We start from the raw sequence: 18,194 nt of genomic DNA, 5'->3' as shown, positions 1-18,194 counted from the left end.
CCATTCCACCCAACTGATCTCCAAAAATTGGGACGGATGTAAAGTGTAATGGAAAAGGAGGTCAGGCTCTTGCCAGCAGGCTGCGAGCCCAGTGGATCCTGGGAATTGTAGTCCCCAGAGCGCCAATAATTCCGCCCCCGGGGAAGAGCCTGACTACCCTCCCCGAAAGCCTCCAGGCCCTCCAGCTGGTGGGAGCAGCATTTCCTGAAAGGGCTCGAGCCCAGCGGGAGCAGGAGCAGGAGCCGAAGCAGCAGAGGCAGCAGCGGCAGCAGCAGCAGCAGAGGCGGCAGCAGCTGAGGCGGCAGCAGCAGCAGCCGCTGCCCGGGAAGCTCTCTCTCCTCCTTGGGCCACTCCAGGCCCCGGCTGTGGGAGGCCTGCAGGTTAGGGTTAGAGACATTTCGGACACCCTGCATCTTTTGGAGTAAGTTGTTTTAACCCCTTCCCTTAACTCAGCAGCAGCGGCCGGGATGGGGGTTTGGCGGACGGGGACACTGGCGAGTGCTGGCGGGCTCGGTGAGTGCAGCCTCAGTTTCTCCCCCAGGCTTCTGTGCGTGCCCTCCGCGTGCAGCTGGCCGTGGGGGGATGGTCGCCGCGAGCCAGCTCCCTGGTGAAGCGGGGGAGGGAGGAGGGTATTATCAGCCCCTGGGGTGGGGGTGAAGGGGAGCTGGAGCTGACGCTGGGTTGGTCAGGATGGCCCATCCCCCTGTTCCAGCTCCCTGTGTGCCTGCCCGCCCGCCCATGAGGGGGCTAGCTGGAGGCCCAAGCCCTGCAGCTGCATCTTCCCTCCCTGATCTGCAGAGGAGGGTGCCTCCTACTGCTGGCTTGGGAGGAGGGGGGCGCTTTGCCAGGCAAGGGCTGGCTCATCCTGGGTGTCTGGCTCAGGCTCTGGGTGGCCCCCTTGGCAACGGGCAAAAATGGTGCCCATTATGTTAATAATTGTAGGATTATCTTTTTGGATTGTTGGAAGGGAGCCACCATGTCCGATAACCATCTTTTTAAAGCCATTTTCTTTTGGAGGGAAGAGCTGGTTTGTTAAACATTTACTAGCACACCTCTGCTGGAATACCCAACCAATATCTGGTATCACAACAATAGTACTTCTAATGATAGTATTTCATCTTAAAGCACCCTTAATCTAGGGATCTCAGGGTGCTTTACAAGCTTTTAATCTCACAGAACCAGTTTGAGCTAAGTATTCTTTACTAAAGTACTAGAAGGAGCCCTGGTTTCACTGGTCATTGACATGGGGTACTCCTTTCACAAAGTAGCACTGATCACCTCAACTTAGTTGTGTGACTACAAATTTCAGTGTCCTTCTGAATTCTGGTGGTGAGTGGAATTCAAGAACCTGAGTTCAGATCCCACCACCACAGATACTTCCTCTGTGACCTCTGGCAAATCGCTCAACCATTCTGTTTGTATGTAAAATGAGGGTGTTGGGCTGAATGCTCTCTGAGATCCCCCCCAGCCATTAGATCTGTCAACTTGTCAGTTGACCACCTGCGTGACCTTTGCGGGCCATTACCTGTCCTGGGCCTCAGTTTCCTCATTTGTAATATGAGGGGGTTGGGCTAGCTGGCTTCTTGAGGGCCTTTTCAGGTCAAGATCTAAAATCCTATGAACTTTGGTCGTCAGACCAAGAATACAAAATCACTGGCTTCTACTCTTCCATTTTTCCAGACATTACTAGCCCTCTGCTGATGCTGCCAGGGTCATCACAGTAAGCATTACAGGAGGTAGTATTTGTAGCAGACAAAAAGGTAACTGAGTCTAAACGTGCCCAGGGAGCCTCAGATGGCTAGATTTATGAATGGCACATTGGCCATGGCAACTAATGAAGACCCCCAATGAAGGCAGAAATCATCACAGAAAATATCTGTGCCTCTTTTGCACCTCTAAATGAGAGCCGTTCAGCAGACAAGTGGCTCCATTCGCAAATCTATTAATAATATAAAATGGAGTGATCATTTTTGCCTGCTAAAACAAAAAAACTAACATTTTCAATTGTTGTTCAGTCATGTCCAACTCTTCATGACCCCATTTGGGGTTTTCTTGGCAGAGATATTGGAGTAATTTGCGATTTCCTTCTCCAGCTCATTTTACAGATATGGAAACTGAGGCAAATAGGGTGAAGTGACTTGCCCAGGGTCACATAGCTAGTAAGTGTCTGGGGTCAGATCTGAACTCTTGAAGATGAGTCTTCCTGACTCCAGGCCTGGCGCTCTATGCGCTATGGCGCCACCTAGCTGCCCAGTTTTCAGTTGTAACCCACTTTGAACTTAATGAGCCAAAGTATGGTTTATATCGAGAGAAAGTGAGGAACCAATTAACAATCATCTATGAAGCACCGACAATGTGCCGGGCACTGAGGACACAAAGATAAAAATTAAACATTCTCCTTCCTCAAGCAGCCAGGAAGACCTAGGTTCAAGTCTTGCCACTGACACATACTGGCTTCATGCTACCGCCTTCTCCCTGTTGATTATCTCTATCCTGTAGATAACTTGTTTGGACTCAGTTGTTTTTATGTAGTCTTTTTCATTCGACTGTAAAACTCTTTGAGAGCAGGGACTGTCTTTTGCCTTTCTATCCCTATCCCTAGCACTTAGTACAATGCCTGGCACATAGTAGGTGCTTCATAAATGTGTATTGACTGATTAGCTGTGTGATCCTGGATAAGTGATTTAACTTCTCAGTGCTGTAGACCAGTGGGGTCAAACTCAAATAGAAAGTGGGAGGAAGGGCACTAATCCACACATAAGAATCCCATATACAGGCCCCACATTGACTTAGTTTTAAAATGTAATTATATCTATGTTTTATTGTATTTTCATTTGTTTTAAATAAATAATTTATTAATTATTTGAATTAATTAAATTAAATATTGCCCAGTTACATTTTAATCTGGTTAGGCCACACTGGAGGGTACTGGTCCAGATCTGGCCCTCAGCTGCATGTCTTACCCCTCCGCTGTAGGCTGCTTCCCAAGATGCAGAGAACGTGCTGACCTACATTAGTTCGAAGAGTTCCTGGTATCAGTGAAATTATGGGTCCAGTCCCTATGCTCTTTGGATTGGGTAACAATCATTGCTACAGTGATTAATTCGTAGTAGATGCCTAATAAATGCTTGGTGACTGAACAATTAACCTGCTCTGTGACCCTGCACAAGGCACTTCAACTTTCTGAGTCTCAGTTTCCTCATTTATTAAGTGAGGGATAGCCCTTTATTATTTTCTCCACTCTAAACTCTTCAGGTTTTGAGGACCCCTTCCCCTCATTATTCTGGGCTTCGAGGTGGCAAAGTGGATAAAGCGCTGAGTCTGGAGACAGGAAGACTCATCTTCCTGAGTTCATATCTGGCCTCAGACACAAGCTGTGTGACCCTAGGAAAGTCACTTCACACTGTTTGCCTCAGTTTCCTTATCTGTAAAATGGGCTGCGAAGGAAATGGCAAACCTCTCCAGTGTCTCTGCCAAGAAAACGCCAAATAGGGTCACAAGGAGTTGGACACATCTGAAGAACAACTTAATTGAACCGTTGCTTTGAGTATATGGTCTCACTTTTTACTTCAGTGAGAAAATTGAGACCATTCACCATGAAATCTACCCTTCCCTGCCTAAGATCCTTCTGTTTCTCAAAGGACTGAGCATGTGAGGTGGCTAGTGAAAATGTCTCTATCCCCATTTTGCTGTTTTTGTTCAGTCGTTTCAGTTGTGTCTGCCTGTAACCTCTTTGGGGATTTTCTTGGCAAAGATACTGGAGTTGTTTGCCATTTCCTTCTCTAGCTCATCTTATAGATGAGGAAACTGAGGCAAACAGGGTGAAGTGACTTGCCCAAGGTCACGCAGCTAGCTAGTAAGTGTCTGAGGCCGGATTTGAACTCAGAAACATCAGCCTTCCTGACTCCAGGCCTGGAGTTCTACTGCCCAATCCCCATTTTACTGATAAGGAAATCTAGCTTCTTGGAGTAACTTATACAAGGTTATAATAGAAGAGCTTGGACTCATTCAAGTCTTCTTATTCTGAATCATTTGCAGGGGTGGGGCTCCATTCCTTGTCAGAACGCTGCTTGATTGAATTGGTCAGAATTGCCTGTGCACTGGACCTGCCTGCTTCCTTGAATCAATCAAAACCTTTGATTTGTGTGAGACTTGGGCTAGCCCTGGGGAAATTGTATGTTTAAAAAAACAAAACAAAACAGATTTCTGCTGGGCTAAAGAGGAAGGAGTGAGGTCAGTGAAGAATTGTGTCAGAAAGAACTGGCAGCCCCAGGGCAACCGAGGAAAGTAGGAAGAGAAGGTAGGGCTGAGCTATTCTGGACCTGGGAGATAATGAGGCCTACCATTGGCCCTGCAGGCATCTCTAAGCTGAAGGCTCCTGCTGATACCATACCACCTGCCTGATACAGCCACCTATTTCAGGACTGAGGGAAGTTCTGAGGCAAAGGTCTGTTCTTGCCCCAACTTCCTTTCTCACTGCCTGCCTATCCATAGACACCAATACAACCTGCTACTTTGTTATTTCCAGGAACCCATGAAACTAGACATAGAGACAGATGTAAGTATAAGTTATATGCCTCTCACAGTTATGGGTAGGAGATGTGTTCTTAACCAAACAGGATGTAGAGACAATGATAAAAGATAAAAATAGATAACTCTGATTACATGAAACTGAAAAGCTTCTCCTGGGACAAAATTAATGCATCTAAGATAAGACAGGAAGCAGTCAGATGGGAAGGGGAAAATCTTTTTGTCCAGTTTCTCAGACAAGAGTTTGGTATGTAAGATCTATAAACAATTATTACATGCATATGCATCCATATATCTGTCTGCATGGATCTGTGTATGTATATGTATATGTACATATGTATGTATATGGACCTACATATACTTGTATGTCCATATGCATATACAAAACTGATGGTCATTCCCCAATAAATAAGTGATCAAAGAATGTGAACAGTTCTCAAAAGAAGTATTGCAAAATGTTTACAATCCCATGAAAGAGTGCTCCAAGTTACTAATGATAACAGAAATGTCAATCGAAACAACACTGAGGTTTCATCTCATGCCCTGCAAATTGGCAAAGATGACAAAAATAGTAATTGTCTTATGTTGGAGAGGTTGTAGAATTATAGACCCGCTGATACGTAATTGGTAGAGCTGTGAAATGGTGTAGCCATTTTGGAATTATGCAAATAAAGTACCTAAAATGTCCATACCTTTTGAACCAGAGACTCCATTACTGGAGTAACTTAACGGAGTTGTTTGCTCTCCAAGAAAACCACTGAAAACAGGAAAGCTCCCACATTGCTGTATGCCAGAATATTTATAAGAGCACTTTTTGTAATAGCGAAGAATTGGAAACAAAGTAGATGCCCATTGACTGGGGAATGGATAAACAAGTTGTGGTACATGAATGTAATGGGAATATTATTGTGCTGTAAGAAATTACATATGTGGAGGCAGCTAGGTGGCGCAGTGGATAGAGTGCTGGCCCTGAAGTCAGGAGTACCTGAGTTCAAATCCGACCTCAGACCAAACACTTGACACTTACTAGCTGTGGGACTCTGGGCAAGTCACTTAGCCCCAATTGCCTTAAAAAAACCCCAAAAAACAAACAAAGAAAAAAAAGAATTACATATGTGATGAATACAGAGAAGCATAGAAAGATTTACATGAACTGATGCAGATGAAATAAGCAGAGCCAAGAAAACGCTATACACAATAATGACAACAACGTAAATGGAAACGACAACCACACCTAAAAAAATCAAAAGTGAATAACAGTAAAGATCAAGCGTGCTTAGAATGAAAAGATATGACATGCCTCCCCAAATCCACCCCTTTGGGAGGCGAGAGGTCCACAGGTGTCACATATGACACGTGTTTAGGGATTTTTTTTCAATGTATTAATTAGTTGGTTCATTCTCTCTCTCTCTCTCTCACTCTCTGTCTCTCTCTATGTCTTTCTCTCTGTCTCTCTGTCTTGTCTTTAAAAATATTATTTGTTCTATGGCATGACTGTCTGGGAGAGTGAAGGGAAGGGATCCTAGGGAAAATTGATTATATATTTAAAAACAAAACATAAGACCCTAATCAAAACTTAGTTTTAAAAAATATATAAATGTAAGTTAAGGCAAAAAACCAAACCCCTTCCTAAATGTTAGAAATTTTTCTAATGGCTTAGAGCAATTGTGATCATGTTTGTAACTTTTTGTCAAAAATAAACTCCATCGATCAACAGAGAAGGAACTTTAGGAGCTATCATATTGCCCTAGGCTTAAATTGAGCTAATTTTTATAACAATGTTACATACTACTCTTTTCATTGTAAAGAAAATGCTTTGTAAACTGTATAGTTCCATATAAATGGGAGTGGCTGTTTTTACAACCTAACTTTTTGATAGAAATTTCATTGGTATATGTAAAAATATTAAGTTCTGCTTAGGGAAAGCCAAATATACTCATCTTTTTCCAGGTCCAGTTGACCTCATCTGTTCATGCAGATTTGCTAGGATTTCTTCCAAGTTAACAAAGGCACTTTAAAACCTCCCACGCAAACCTCAAAGGGTAAGTACCAGGCTTCTTGGGTTATCCTTTATTTACCATTATTTTCTCTCCACACTGGTGTCATACTCTTGTGACCAGTGACAGGTTTCTCTCCCTTGGAATTAGAAGGAAACATGACAAACTTCGTTTTTGTGCTGGTTCATGCTAGACTTGCTCTTTCTAAAAGCAGTCAAATTAAGTCAGCAGTCCATCTAAGTTACTAGGTGGTGCAGTGGATTGAATGGAAGACCTGGAGTCATGAAGACTCCTCTTCATTAGTTCAAATCTGACTGCAGATGCTTACTAACTATGTGACCCTAGGCAAGTCACTTTATCCTGTTTGCCTCAGTTTGCTCATCTGTAAAATGAGCTGGAGAAGGAAAATATCTTTGCCAAGTTCCAATATCTTTGCCAAGAAAACCCCAAATGAGGTCAAAAAAGTTGAAAGTTGTTTTAGTTACCATACAGACAACAGTGTCTGAAGTCATACTACCATTTGTCCGGATTAGTCTTGAGATAGAGTACACTAAGTGTTCAGCAAACTACAGGCCTCACTCAGTACAGTCACCGTTATCTGTAACCCATATTCTGGAGCAGCCACTTACTGGCCTGCTCACCTTAGGAAGCTTGTTATACTGAAAAGGGTACCGGATCTGGAGTATGAGGGAACCTGAATTTGAATTCTGCCTTTACTACTTAACTCTGTAGCACAGGGCAAATTACATGAACTCTTTGGACCTTGTTTATCACCTGAAAAATGAGGGGCTTGGACCAGCTGGTCAGTGAGGTCCCTTACAGCATTAAATCCTAAGCCATTCCCTGGGCCTCCATTTTCTCCTCATATAAAATGATGTGATCTCTAAAATCTCTTCCATCTCTAAATCTGTGCTCCTACCCATGTGCCCATGGGATCCACTAAAATTACATGAGATAGATCACTTAACATTTTTTGTTAGGTAGCTTTTTGATTCACAGTATTTGGTCAGCAGATTGTAATGGATGGACCCCGTTCTGGCATCACTTTGTTATCATCTTGGGAGAGTCAGTGAACCTCTCAATGCCCCCGGCTATTTCCTAAGACTATAAATTACTCATGAGTTGCTGATCCTCGTGCTATGTGCCAGGCACTAAGCCAATCATTTTACAAATATTAGTTCATTTGATCTTCACAACAGCCCCGAGAGGTAGGTGCTGTTAGTATTTCCATCTTACAGTTAAGGGAACAAAAGCAGACAGAAGTTAAGTGATAATAATTAAAATAATATTAATATAGCACCTACTGCGTGCCAGGCACTGTGCTAAGTGCTTTACAAATATTAGCTTATTTGGTCCTCACAACCACTCTGTGAGGTAGGTACCCCATTTAACAACTGAAGAAACTGAGGCCAATAGAGGTTAAGTAACTTGCCCAGAGTTACATAGCTAGTAAAGGTCTAAGGCCAGATTTGAACTCTGGTCTTTCTGACTCCAGGCCCAGTGCTCTAACCACTTTGCCACCCATCTGCCTCATTGAATGCTGTAAAATTTTTAAACATTGCTTTCAATTCAAACAAAGATGTTTTATCTATTTTTATTATCATTATTCTTTGTGTTATCACTTTCATTGTTCTCTAACTAAGATACAATTATAGACAGTACTCAGGATTTATAATAAGTCAGATTTGACATGGGGTGGGGTAGGGGTGGGAATTATAGCCTGTAGCTGGATAAATACAACATATCTCTTCAATTCCCCGCCCTTCCCCCCAGTCAAAAGACTCACTTGCCCCTCCCTAGAGTGGAATATACCACCTACTGATTTGTCATCTCACAGACATGTGGAAGCAGCATTAAGAATAAGTTGTAACGGTGATGTCATTTGGAAGCATTTTCAGGGAGCTAGAATACAATTACCCTACTGGGCTTGGAATATGCCTAGAGAGCTGAAGGTTAACATTTCCCTCATGGACAAATGCTCAGGCATCTTGACTCATTGAAGATCTTGTGGTCTTTAGCACTCTCGGGGGGGGGGGGGGGGGGGGGGGGGATGTTAATCCCTAGCACCTGAAAGAAGAGCTATTCCAGAACTGGCCAGCTATGGAAGGGTAAGCCATGAGGGAATAAAAGTAGGAGAACTTGGAACATCATGACTGATGACCATAAAATCAGATAGCCTTAGATGTCAGAGCTGTAAGAAATCTCGCATCAGCCAGCTCCCTACCTTCAGGAAGATGAATCATTAATCCTGGTTTCATGGATGAGCGAGTCAGGTCTAGGGAGGGTGACTTATTCAAGATTACATTGCTAGCCAGGGGCCTGACTGTACTCTTTCCTAACTTTAAATAGTGCTAGGAGACTGTGTAAAGATGAGAACAATGCCATGTTTTGAGCCATAGAAAATAAGCCCAAATCGATTTATTCAGCATTTGTTCCTGACGGTTCAGGTAAACTGTACAAAAAGTTAGGTTTGATTAAACCAATCTCAGTGTGTTGTCATTAAATGATTTCCATGTGAATATTTTATGAAGTCACACGGGAAGCAGGGGTAGAGGTGGAGAAGGCCTGACTTGTATCATTCGGCTGCTTTAATTCAGATTTCTTCTGTAAAAATGAGAAGATTGGAGCAGATCAGTGTTTGGGTCTCAGGACCCCTTTATATGCTTAAAAATTACTAAGGACTTCTCCAAAGAGTTTTTGCTTATATGGATTATAGCTATCAATATTTATTAGAAGTTAAAACATCGTAGTATTACTATGAAAATAGTTTTGACCTCACAGACCCCCTGAAAGCATCTTGGGGAACCCAGGGTGTCCCTCAATCACACTTTGGGAATTGCTGGAGGAGATAAACTCTAAAGTCATTCCTAGTTCTAAACATAGTAATCCTACATTTTGGCATGATCATTTCCATGGTAAAAGTGGAATTGTTAAGGCTCTGTGGTATAGATTCTGGAAGACCTGGGTTCAAATCATACTTCAGATGTTCCACTTACTAGCTGTGGGACTGTGAGCAGGTCTCTTAATTTCTCTGTGCCTTGCCTTAAATATAAAATGAGGGGGTTGGAATCAAGGGTCTCCAAGGTTCCTTACAGCACTTAGTCTAAGTTCCTTATCAAATTATATAACAGGAGAGGTTAAAATACATGTGAGCCTAAGTATTTGGCCTATGTGCATTCACAATTATTTGGTAATCTAGTGGCTAAATATTCTGAATAAGATGTGCACCCATCTTTTTAAGGTATTTTACCCCTCTGTTAGTCATAGAAACATTAATTTATTCTATCCTTGTTTGTCAGATATTCTGAATACCAGAAATTCTCTGTATGGTAGAATTTGTACAGAAGCTGTAAGTGAAGTTCACAATGCAGGCTTCTGTTTGAAAATAGGGAGGGATTCTGGGTAACTAAGGTCTCTTAGAGTGGTTTAGGTAAAAGGAAGTCCCTGAAACCCATAAAGGAAACTACAGGTACCTCCTTCATCTAGCTTTCATCTTTATACTCCAAAGAAAAGGACAAGCAATGTATGCCAATGGAATTTGAAAGGAGCTGTAAACTCCTTATGGCTGGAAGCTTTCATGTAACTTTATTGGAGTCCTGATGATAGTAATGCTTCCCTTTATTTACAGAGAAGATGCCACTGACTGCCCTCCCCCCTGACTCCCAACAATGGAGCATATCCTGAGTGTTTTGTTTTTGTTTTTAATTATGGTGATGGATTTGACATGATTTTTAATTATGGTGATGGGATTCACATTCCCATCCAGTGCCCCTTGGAACCGTTGGCACGTTTGTAAGCATCCTGAAAGTTCCATGGCCTTGGACCAGAACACACTTGGGTACCGAGCCCATAATTGTGGCCTCATTAGCACCTTCTTCTAACCAATTGCATTAATCTGCCACATGCTCTAGAATCATTTGGGAGAAAACTTAGAGGTCATCTCCTCCAACTTCTATGTTTTACATATAAGGAAACTGAGGCCTAGAGGGGTGAAATGGCTTGGCCAATATATCACGAAAGGAGTAAAAGTGAAAGAGTTAGGATCTTGTTGCCATACTTTCTCTCTACCATCACATGTGACTACGTAGCTACTTCTTTATGTCAGAGGGCCTTCATGATACATTGGAAAGAACTCTGGCCTAATAATCAAAGGGCTTGCTTCGAAGCTCCAAATCTGAAATATAGTAATTCTAGGGACAAATCATTTTACCTCACTTAGCTTCAGTCTCCTCTTCACCATCCACAGATAACTTGCACCATCAATGTGAATTACTATTGCTGCTTTCTCTCTTGCCATTTTTTTTTCTAGCTCAATAAATATTGCTTGGTACTAGAAGGGAAAACAAGCCAACCGAGCCACTGTACTCTACCTAGAAATCAAAATATTTTCTCCCTCCACCCTCAACATCATGTTCTTGATGGAGGGGAAAAAAAAAAAGTAAATGTATTGGTTGGCCATTTCTGACATGCTTTTCTGTTTTTCTCCCAGTTGGTTATCCAAGGTCAATCAATCATATATTTATTGAGTGCTGACTGTGTACTCAGTGTTATTGTAACTCATTATGACAAAATGCTGTGATCTGTTCAGCAATTAGATTCCCAGGAGATGGGGCAGAGGAAAAGGCCTTTGATTTTGCTGGAAGTTACAAGGTCATTTGGATAAATCCAAGTACTGTGGGGTCCTGGTTTTCTGTTGATTTGTTTTCTATCACAGAAAATTTAATTAATTTAGGAGGGAGGGTGGTCTGGAAACTATGAGGACATGATTTTCTTTTCATCATTAGTACAGCAATAGAGACTGAAGTGATTGCAAAAATATGGTTCATTATGTGAATGGGTATTGTTTATTTCTCCTCATACTTCCCTTGGAATGGCTTGAATCATCCAAGAAGTTAGCCTACCTATTCTTTATTCTAATGAATTTAGAAGAAGTCTACTCTTGATTCACTCCCAGTTTGTAAAGTCTTTTGCTAATCATGCATTGTTTTCCCTCTTACTATGTTGTTTTCCCTCTTCCCACTAATACCAGGGGCAACTTAAAGGGGAAACTCCAGTGGTTCAGCTTTGCTGATTCATTTGGGCACCCTTGCCACATCCCTTATATTTCTAGCCATATGATCATTCATTTATAGGTATAAATTGAGTATTTGAAGCTTTGTATGACACTTTTTTCACTTCCTATCACGAAAAGACAATTCAGCAATGTGCTGTTGCATGTTTTCATTGCATAGTGGTGGTAAAAAAAAAAAAAGGAAAAACAAGTAAAAATTTAATTCTTAAGATCACTTGAAGTCAAAGTAATTTTAGCTCTCCCTCTGCTTAGGTGTGAGGAAGATGCTGTGAAACCATACCTGGCCACAAGCGCTGGTTGTCATAGTAGTCAGATCTATGATGTCTAAGCGTGTGAATGTTCTGTTTATATTGCATGTATACTTAAGTGTGATACTTTCAGAAAGAGCCTTAGGTTTGGAGTCAGAGGACCTGGGTTCAAGTCCCAGCTCTGGTCCTTCCTACTTATGTGAGCTCAGCAAACTCACCTCCCCAGCCTCAGTTTCCCCACTTGCAGAATGAAAGATTTGGGCCACCAAGAACCCTAAAAAGAGGAGCTCTACATCTAAGAAACTTACATTGTATTTGTATTGTGACCAAATTTTTATTCTGGAATTCATGCTAATGATTTCTAATAGGTTTATCCTTTTTACTCTGTTGTTAAATTATTTCCTGAAGTTTTGTTCTCTTGTATTTTCTGTCCCTAGTATTTTTTTGACCCAAAGTGATTTCTCAGCCTCCCAATCAGTCATGGGTTGTCGGGACGTCCACGCAGCAACAGTGCTCTCCTTCCTGTGTGGTATTGCCTCTGTGGCAGGGCTCTTTGCTGGGACTATGCTTCCTAACTGGAGGAAATTGAGATTAGTCACATTCAACAAGAATGAGAAGAACCTGACGGTTTACACGGGGCTCTGGGTGAAATGTGCCCGCTACGATCGGAGCAGTGACTGCCTGATGTATGATACCAAGTGGTATTCATCCGTTGACCAACTGGATCTGCGGGTTCTTCAGTTTGCCCTCCCCCTCAGCATCATCATCGCCATGTCCGCACTCTTGCTTTGTCTGATTGGGATGTGTAACACAGCCTTCCGGTCAACCGTACCCAACATCAAACTGGCCAAGTGTCTGGTCAATAGTGCAGGCTGCCACCTGGTGGCAGGGCTCCTGTTTTTCTTTGCCGGTGTGGTGAGCCTCACTCCATCCATCTGGGTCATCTTCTACAACAATCACCTGAACAGGAAGTTTGAACCCGTGTTTTCATTTGACTATGCAGTGTATGTCACCATTGCTAGCTCAGGGGGCCTGTTTATGACCTCGCTTTTGCTGTTCCTTTGGTACTGTGCATGCAAAGCTCTGCCTTCTCCTTTCTGGCAGCCCCCTGTACTCCCACACTCCCAGCATGCATAGCTATTCTCAGCCCTACTCAGCCAGATCTCGCCTCTCTGCCATTGAAATCGACATCCCAGTGGTTACACATACCACTTAATGGGAAAAGAGTTTGTTTTTAAGGAAAACTTTTAAACCATCTACAAAGCAATGTCTGCAGCCTGCACACAATTTGTCTCGTCTCTGACTAGACAAGGTTGCTGTGTTTTTACAGTCTGATCCAATGAAGTAACTTAACTATTGCTAACTAATTTTTATAAAATGTGCATTTTATTTTTTAACCGAAACCTTTCCTTTTGACTGCTGCATTCCTTTGATAGTTACCCTGGGAAGTTTTCCCACTTCAACTTCCATGTTAGTACTGGAGCCTATAAGTGTATGTGATATATATATGTGAGATATATATATATATATATATATATATATATATACACACACACACACACACACACACACACACACACATATACATGTATGGATATATACATGTAAACATATCACTAATTCTATGGTATATTAATGCTCATGTTAAATTGCCCTTTTCCATTGGACTTTATATAAAACACGTGAGCATGTATGTGTACACAAACTAAAGCAATTTTTTAATAGTGCACTTTTTTTTTCAGCCACATGATCTGTTCTAGAATTACCTGATCTCCCTCCTTGAAAATATGGAACCTTTTATTACTTCTCTTCACCTTATAGTAATTGTGTTGTCATAGGATTAGATGTTTTAAAGATGACTTTACAATTCAAGAATTCTTTTTATCTATGTTCCATCTCATTGCCATGGTTCTTTTAAAGCTAAAACTCATTTTAAGTGATATCAGATAGAGTAGTCCTAAAAAAAATTTTTTTTAGGAGTTGTCAGCCAAAATCAGCTTCCTGATTTTGCTGAAAATTGCTTCATTTGAGTTAGATACATACAACATAAAACATGATGGTCCTACATGCCCCCATTGGTAGCAGGGTTTTTTCTCCCCAGGACCATCCACACAACAGTATTGCTGACCATGGAGGAGATCTCCAGTGTACTCATATACATATAGCAGGACAACAGGCCTGAGTAGTTTATCTTCTTGTAACAGTAATGGTGGCTGGGGACAGGAATCACTTTTCTTTACTGGGCTTATTGTCAATAAAATACAGTCATTGTGGTCAAGCTCTCTGAATGGGAAAATAACAAGGGAGTCAAAGTTTCGGCAGCATTCTATCATGCTTCTACTTGTCCTAGATTGCTACTTACGTTTGACACCAAGCAATTAAGGAATAAGTGGTCATTGAGCATCTGCCAACTGCCCAGTACTGAGTGAAGCTCCATGGGGATTATGAGGGAAGACATCACTTCATCAGCTATAAAAAGGAGTTAGATTAGGTCATCTCTAACAGGGATTTTTACTCTGGGATGCACATACCTCCCCCACACACACACACAACGGAGTCCATGGATAGATGTCAGGGGGCCTGTGAACTTAGATGAGAAACAAATTCCATCTTTATTTTTCTCTAACCTTTAACTGAAATTTATCATTTCCTTCAATTGTTTAAAAGCGTAATTCTGAGAAGGGGTCCCTAAGTTTCATCAGACTGTCACAGGGGGTCCAGGACACAAAAATGGCTAAGAAGCCCTGGTCTACAAAGTCTCTTCCATCTCTTTAAGCTCTGTGGTACCACCTCTGCCCTCAAAAAAGTTTTAGCTGAGTTGAGGGTTCATTGATCACTGTGGCCAGTGGGTCTTGATTATCAGATAATGGTGATACAATTACATATGAAGAGCACCTTAGAGGCTTTAAAACACTTTCGCAAACATCTAATTTGATGAAAAGTGATGGAGCAATAGACTTGGGAATGTGGTATAAGGAGCATTCAAAGGAAGTGGAGTCGGAGAACCTGGATTTGAATCCTGGTTCTGCTCCTGTGTGACCTTGTGTGACCTTGGGCATGTACACACCTCTCTAAACCTCTTTCCTAATCTGTAAAGTGAGGGGGTTGGACCTGTGTTAGCTTGGGCATGTACATATCTCTCAGGACCTCTTTCCTAATCTGTAAAATGAGGGGTTAGGACCTAGCAATCTCTAAGGTCCCTTCCAAATCTCTGCTCACGTGCGGAGGGACATTGCACTAGATACCCTAATCCATCCAGGTTTAGATAGGCTTAAAATTCTAGTCCCTAATAGTAACATGGTGACTAGATATTGAAGTCCTACTAAGTGAGGACTCTCAGGCCAGATGTGTGAAGAAAGGGTTAAAGTTAGTAGAGAAGTCAAAATCCTGTCTTGGAAAAATGGTGAGTCATTTAGGAATGTGAAAAGTTTAAAATCTAAGAGACTCTTTTAATAGGATACTTGTCTTATGAAAGTAAATCAGCTGTGCGATCAAAGTAGAAAAATTCAGGGATATTGGTTCTTTCGAATGCTTGCGTTCAGGTTACTGAATCAACTGTACAGTTGGATAATTTGTCACACCGACAAATTACTACTGTGTTCATAAGGAGTTTGTGGTACTACCTGAGACTGAATTTACAGAAAACTAGGTACGTGGTACACAAACAATTATATCTTTGTGAAAATTTGGGTATAATTTTGGCAGGGTTTTTTTTTTAAGAGCCCAGCTGTATTTTGTATAAATATATATAGTAGATAGTAGAGAAATGCAAACATGTAGCTTCTTGAAGTACTGTCATTTTAAACACAAAAAGCATGTTAAGCTGTTGTTCTCAGGTGATGGTGTCTGACTTTCAGCTCCACCCCTCTCTGCCGTTTTCAAATGTGGCCAACTCTTAACCATCCTACCCATTGATGTTGGTGCGGTCAGGAAGAGCAATGATAACTGAAATTTTGATCTAATTCTAAACTCTCATATTGAATACCTTCTTTGTGTCCAGCACCAAGTTAGGTTTTTGGAAAAGTAGAGCAGAGCCGGTTGCCTTGGGGAAGCTTACAACTAGCTGGCAGACCCGAATTAATTGTTGTATAAGGCAACAGTAGCCACCCCAGCTTGTTGGGCACAGATTGAAATCATTTCACGTTTCAATCTATGGCACCTTAAGTATGTGTTAAAAGTCTCGTATGATCTCTTTCTCATCCCCTGCTGTCAGCTTTCATCACTGTTTGTGCTGGTACCACAAAACAGAGGCAGCAGATGTTTCTCTTATTGCCTCTTTTATTTCTGATTATTTCAAATTTGCCAGTGAATGTTTTCCCAGATGTGATCATCAATGTCTCTTCTCCCTTGGAGCCATCTTGAGAAAGTAAGCCTTTTGGCAGTTTCTTTCTTTAGCCATATCTTCTTTCTGAGAATTCTCATCAGATTATCATCGTTTGGAGGAAGGAGAGTATCTCTTTCTGTGCTGAAGGCCTATTGATGTTGCTACAATGCTGTCTATCACAAAAGGCAGTTTAGAAAACTACCTTAAATGTTTCCCAGTGTGCCATATTTGGTTTGTTTCACTACGGAAAATTTCCTTGCTAATATTTGTAAATGTAAGATAAAAGTACAGTACATTTTCTGTAAACTGTGAGGTGACTTCTAGATATACCTAATTCTGAGCCCTATTTCTGTATGTTTATTAAAAGATGTATTTTTACAAACTTTCGCACTGATTCTAGTTCTTTAATGTTTAAATGTGAATGTTTGGGAACACTTGAATAAATATGGTCTCCCCAGTATGTTTGGCTTAATGTTAAAGAGACAAGTCAGGAAGAGTATGTTCATCACTGTCAATGGATCTCAGTCTACTGATGGGGGGACCATATTGTAAATGGTGCGAAAATTTTCATAATCCAGTGATTTGGAGGACTAGGTCACTAGGAGATGTTTATTGTGAAGGAGCTCCTGTAGCAAAGCAGGTAAGGATCCAAGCCAAAGGTGGTCTATCTTGTAACCCATATCTGCCAAGAGCTTTGTCCCATTGACTGCGAATGGTGTCTTTACTGGACATATTAGCAGCAAATTGGCCAATCATCTGCAGCTATGCAGCATGTTTCTCCCTTTTGAAACAGCCTTCCTCTGTGATTAACGTCTAGGATGTATTTGTATTCTCATTACTGAGCACAATGCCTACCTGACACCTATAAGTACTAATAAATTTTCATTCATTCATTCATTCATAGTGATTTAGGGAAAAATCCTCCAGGTTCTACCATAGCCTATGTAAAATATTCTATAAGATCAACTCCATTGTGACTTTAGGCTTATCAAACAACCTTAATGTTATTCATATTAATTTATTTAATATTAATAATTCTGTCTCGGGTACCTTGATAATCAGGATTACTCAAGAAAAGTGTGATTGGTATTTTTTCCCTCACGTGTGACTCACTAAAGCCATTAAAAAAACACAAACTTTAGTAGATGACCTTTGTTTTCACATTGAGATTGAGATTGAGATGGTTCCATGTAATATAAAATGAAAGTTCACCTATCAAAGCCACAGTTCTAGGATCCAGTATGAGGAAGGTGACTCAAGTGCAGGCGTGGCATGTTTTGAGAGTGGCTGAGAACTACAGACTTTCCTAGTAGCTGTATTTAGCATGTCCCTATTCAGTTGTGAGCATCTCACATGGGCAGGGAGTGAGTTCCTCTTCTATTGTATCTCCTGTGCTTAGCACGTAGTTGGGGGAACCATCCAGTAGACTTTTATCTTGCCACTGGACTTTGATGGGGGGGAGAGAATGAGGCTGATGACTTTTTTTTTTTTTGGCTAGGCAATGGCGTTAAGTGACTTGCCCAAGGTCATACAGCTAGTAAGCGTTATGAGTCTGAGACCGCATCTGAACTCGGGTCTTCCTGACTCCAAGGCCGGTACTCTATCCACCGTGCTACTTAGCTGCTCCCTGATGACTTTTCAAAGCTCTACCTCACTTAAATCCAATTCCCTTGCAAGTCAAGACATCACCCTTGTGATGTCATTGGTCCTCTCTGAGAACAAAGGATCAACAATAACATGGCAATATGTAATAACAAGCACCTAATACATGCTTTATTCACTCTCTCAATATCTGCATATTCCGGGCATGAGCTGCCCCGTGCCCCAGACTGAATGCTCCCTTGTAACAGAAAAACAGTGAAGCAGAAGCAACTGATACAGTGACAACATCTGACTGCATACAATGTCCTACCTTTCCAGGCCCCCTTCTCTCCAGGAGGAGAAGAGTATGTTTTACTTGTTTTTCAGGACTATTCCCTTTTTCAGTTACTCAGAGTTTGACTCATTTTTAGTGATCCTTTTCA

The 18,194-nt window shown here is 41.5% G+C and overlaps 1 protein-coding gene across 2 annotated transcripts; it reads left to right on the top strand.

Moving 5' to 3' along the window:
• The first annotated feature begins 208 nt into the window (after positions 1–208).
• On the top strand, positions 209–16,556 carry CLDN12 (claudin 12). Of its 2 annotated transcripts, XM_020987444.2 has the most exons (3): positions 211–421; positions 6,481–6,572; positions 12,284–16,556. In XM_020987444.2, the coding sequence occupies exon 3, from the start codon at positions 12,327–12,329 to the stop codon at positions 12,981–12,983; it is 657 nt and encodes a 218-aa protein (XP_020843103.1). In that variant the 5' UTR covers positions 211–421; positions 6,481–6,572; positions 12,284–12,326; the 3' UTR covers positions 12,984–16,556. The 2 variants fall into 2 exon arrangements, with proteins under 2 accessions (XP_078007927.1, XP_020843103.1); XM_078151801.1 differs by lacking the exon at positions 6,481–6,572 and having other exon boundaries at positions 209–421.
• The last annotated feature ends 1,638 nt before the right edge of the window (positions 16,557–18,194 follow it).

This window comes from Phascolarctos cinereus, unplaced genomic scaffold, assembly GCF_003287225.1.
Source record: "Phascolarctos cinereus isolate Bilbo 61053 unplaced genomic scaffold, phaCin_HiC Scaffold_1;HRSCAF=81, whole genome shotgun sequence".
In the NCBI taxonomy this organism is placed as follows: Eukaryota; Metazoa; Chordata; class Mammalia; order Diprotodontia; family Phascolarctidae; genus Phascolarctos; species Phascolarctos cinereus.
The sequence above is the reverse complement of the archived record's forward strand: the minus strand, read 5'-3'. Positions and strand labels throughout refer to the sequence as shown.

Bases quoted from the DNA above. Each gene is read 5' to 3' on its own strand.
- CLDN12 (XM_078151801.1), top strand. From the start codon at position 12,327: ATGGGTTGTCGGGACGTCCACGCAGCAACAGTGCTCTCCTTCCTGTGT.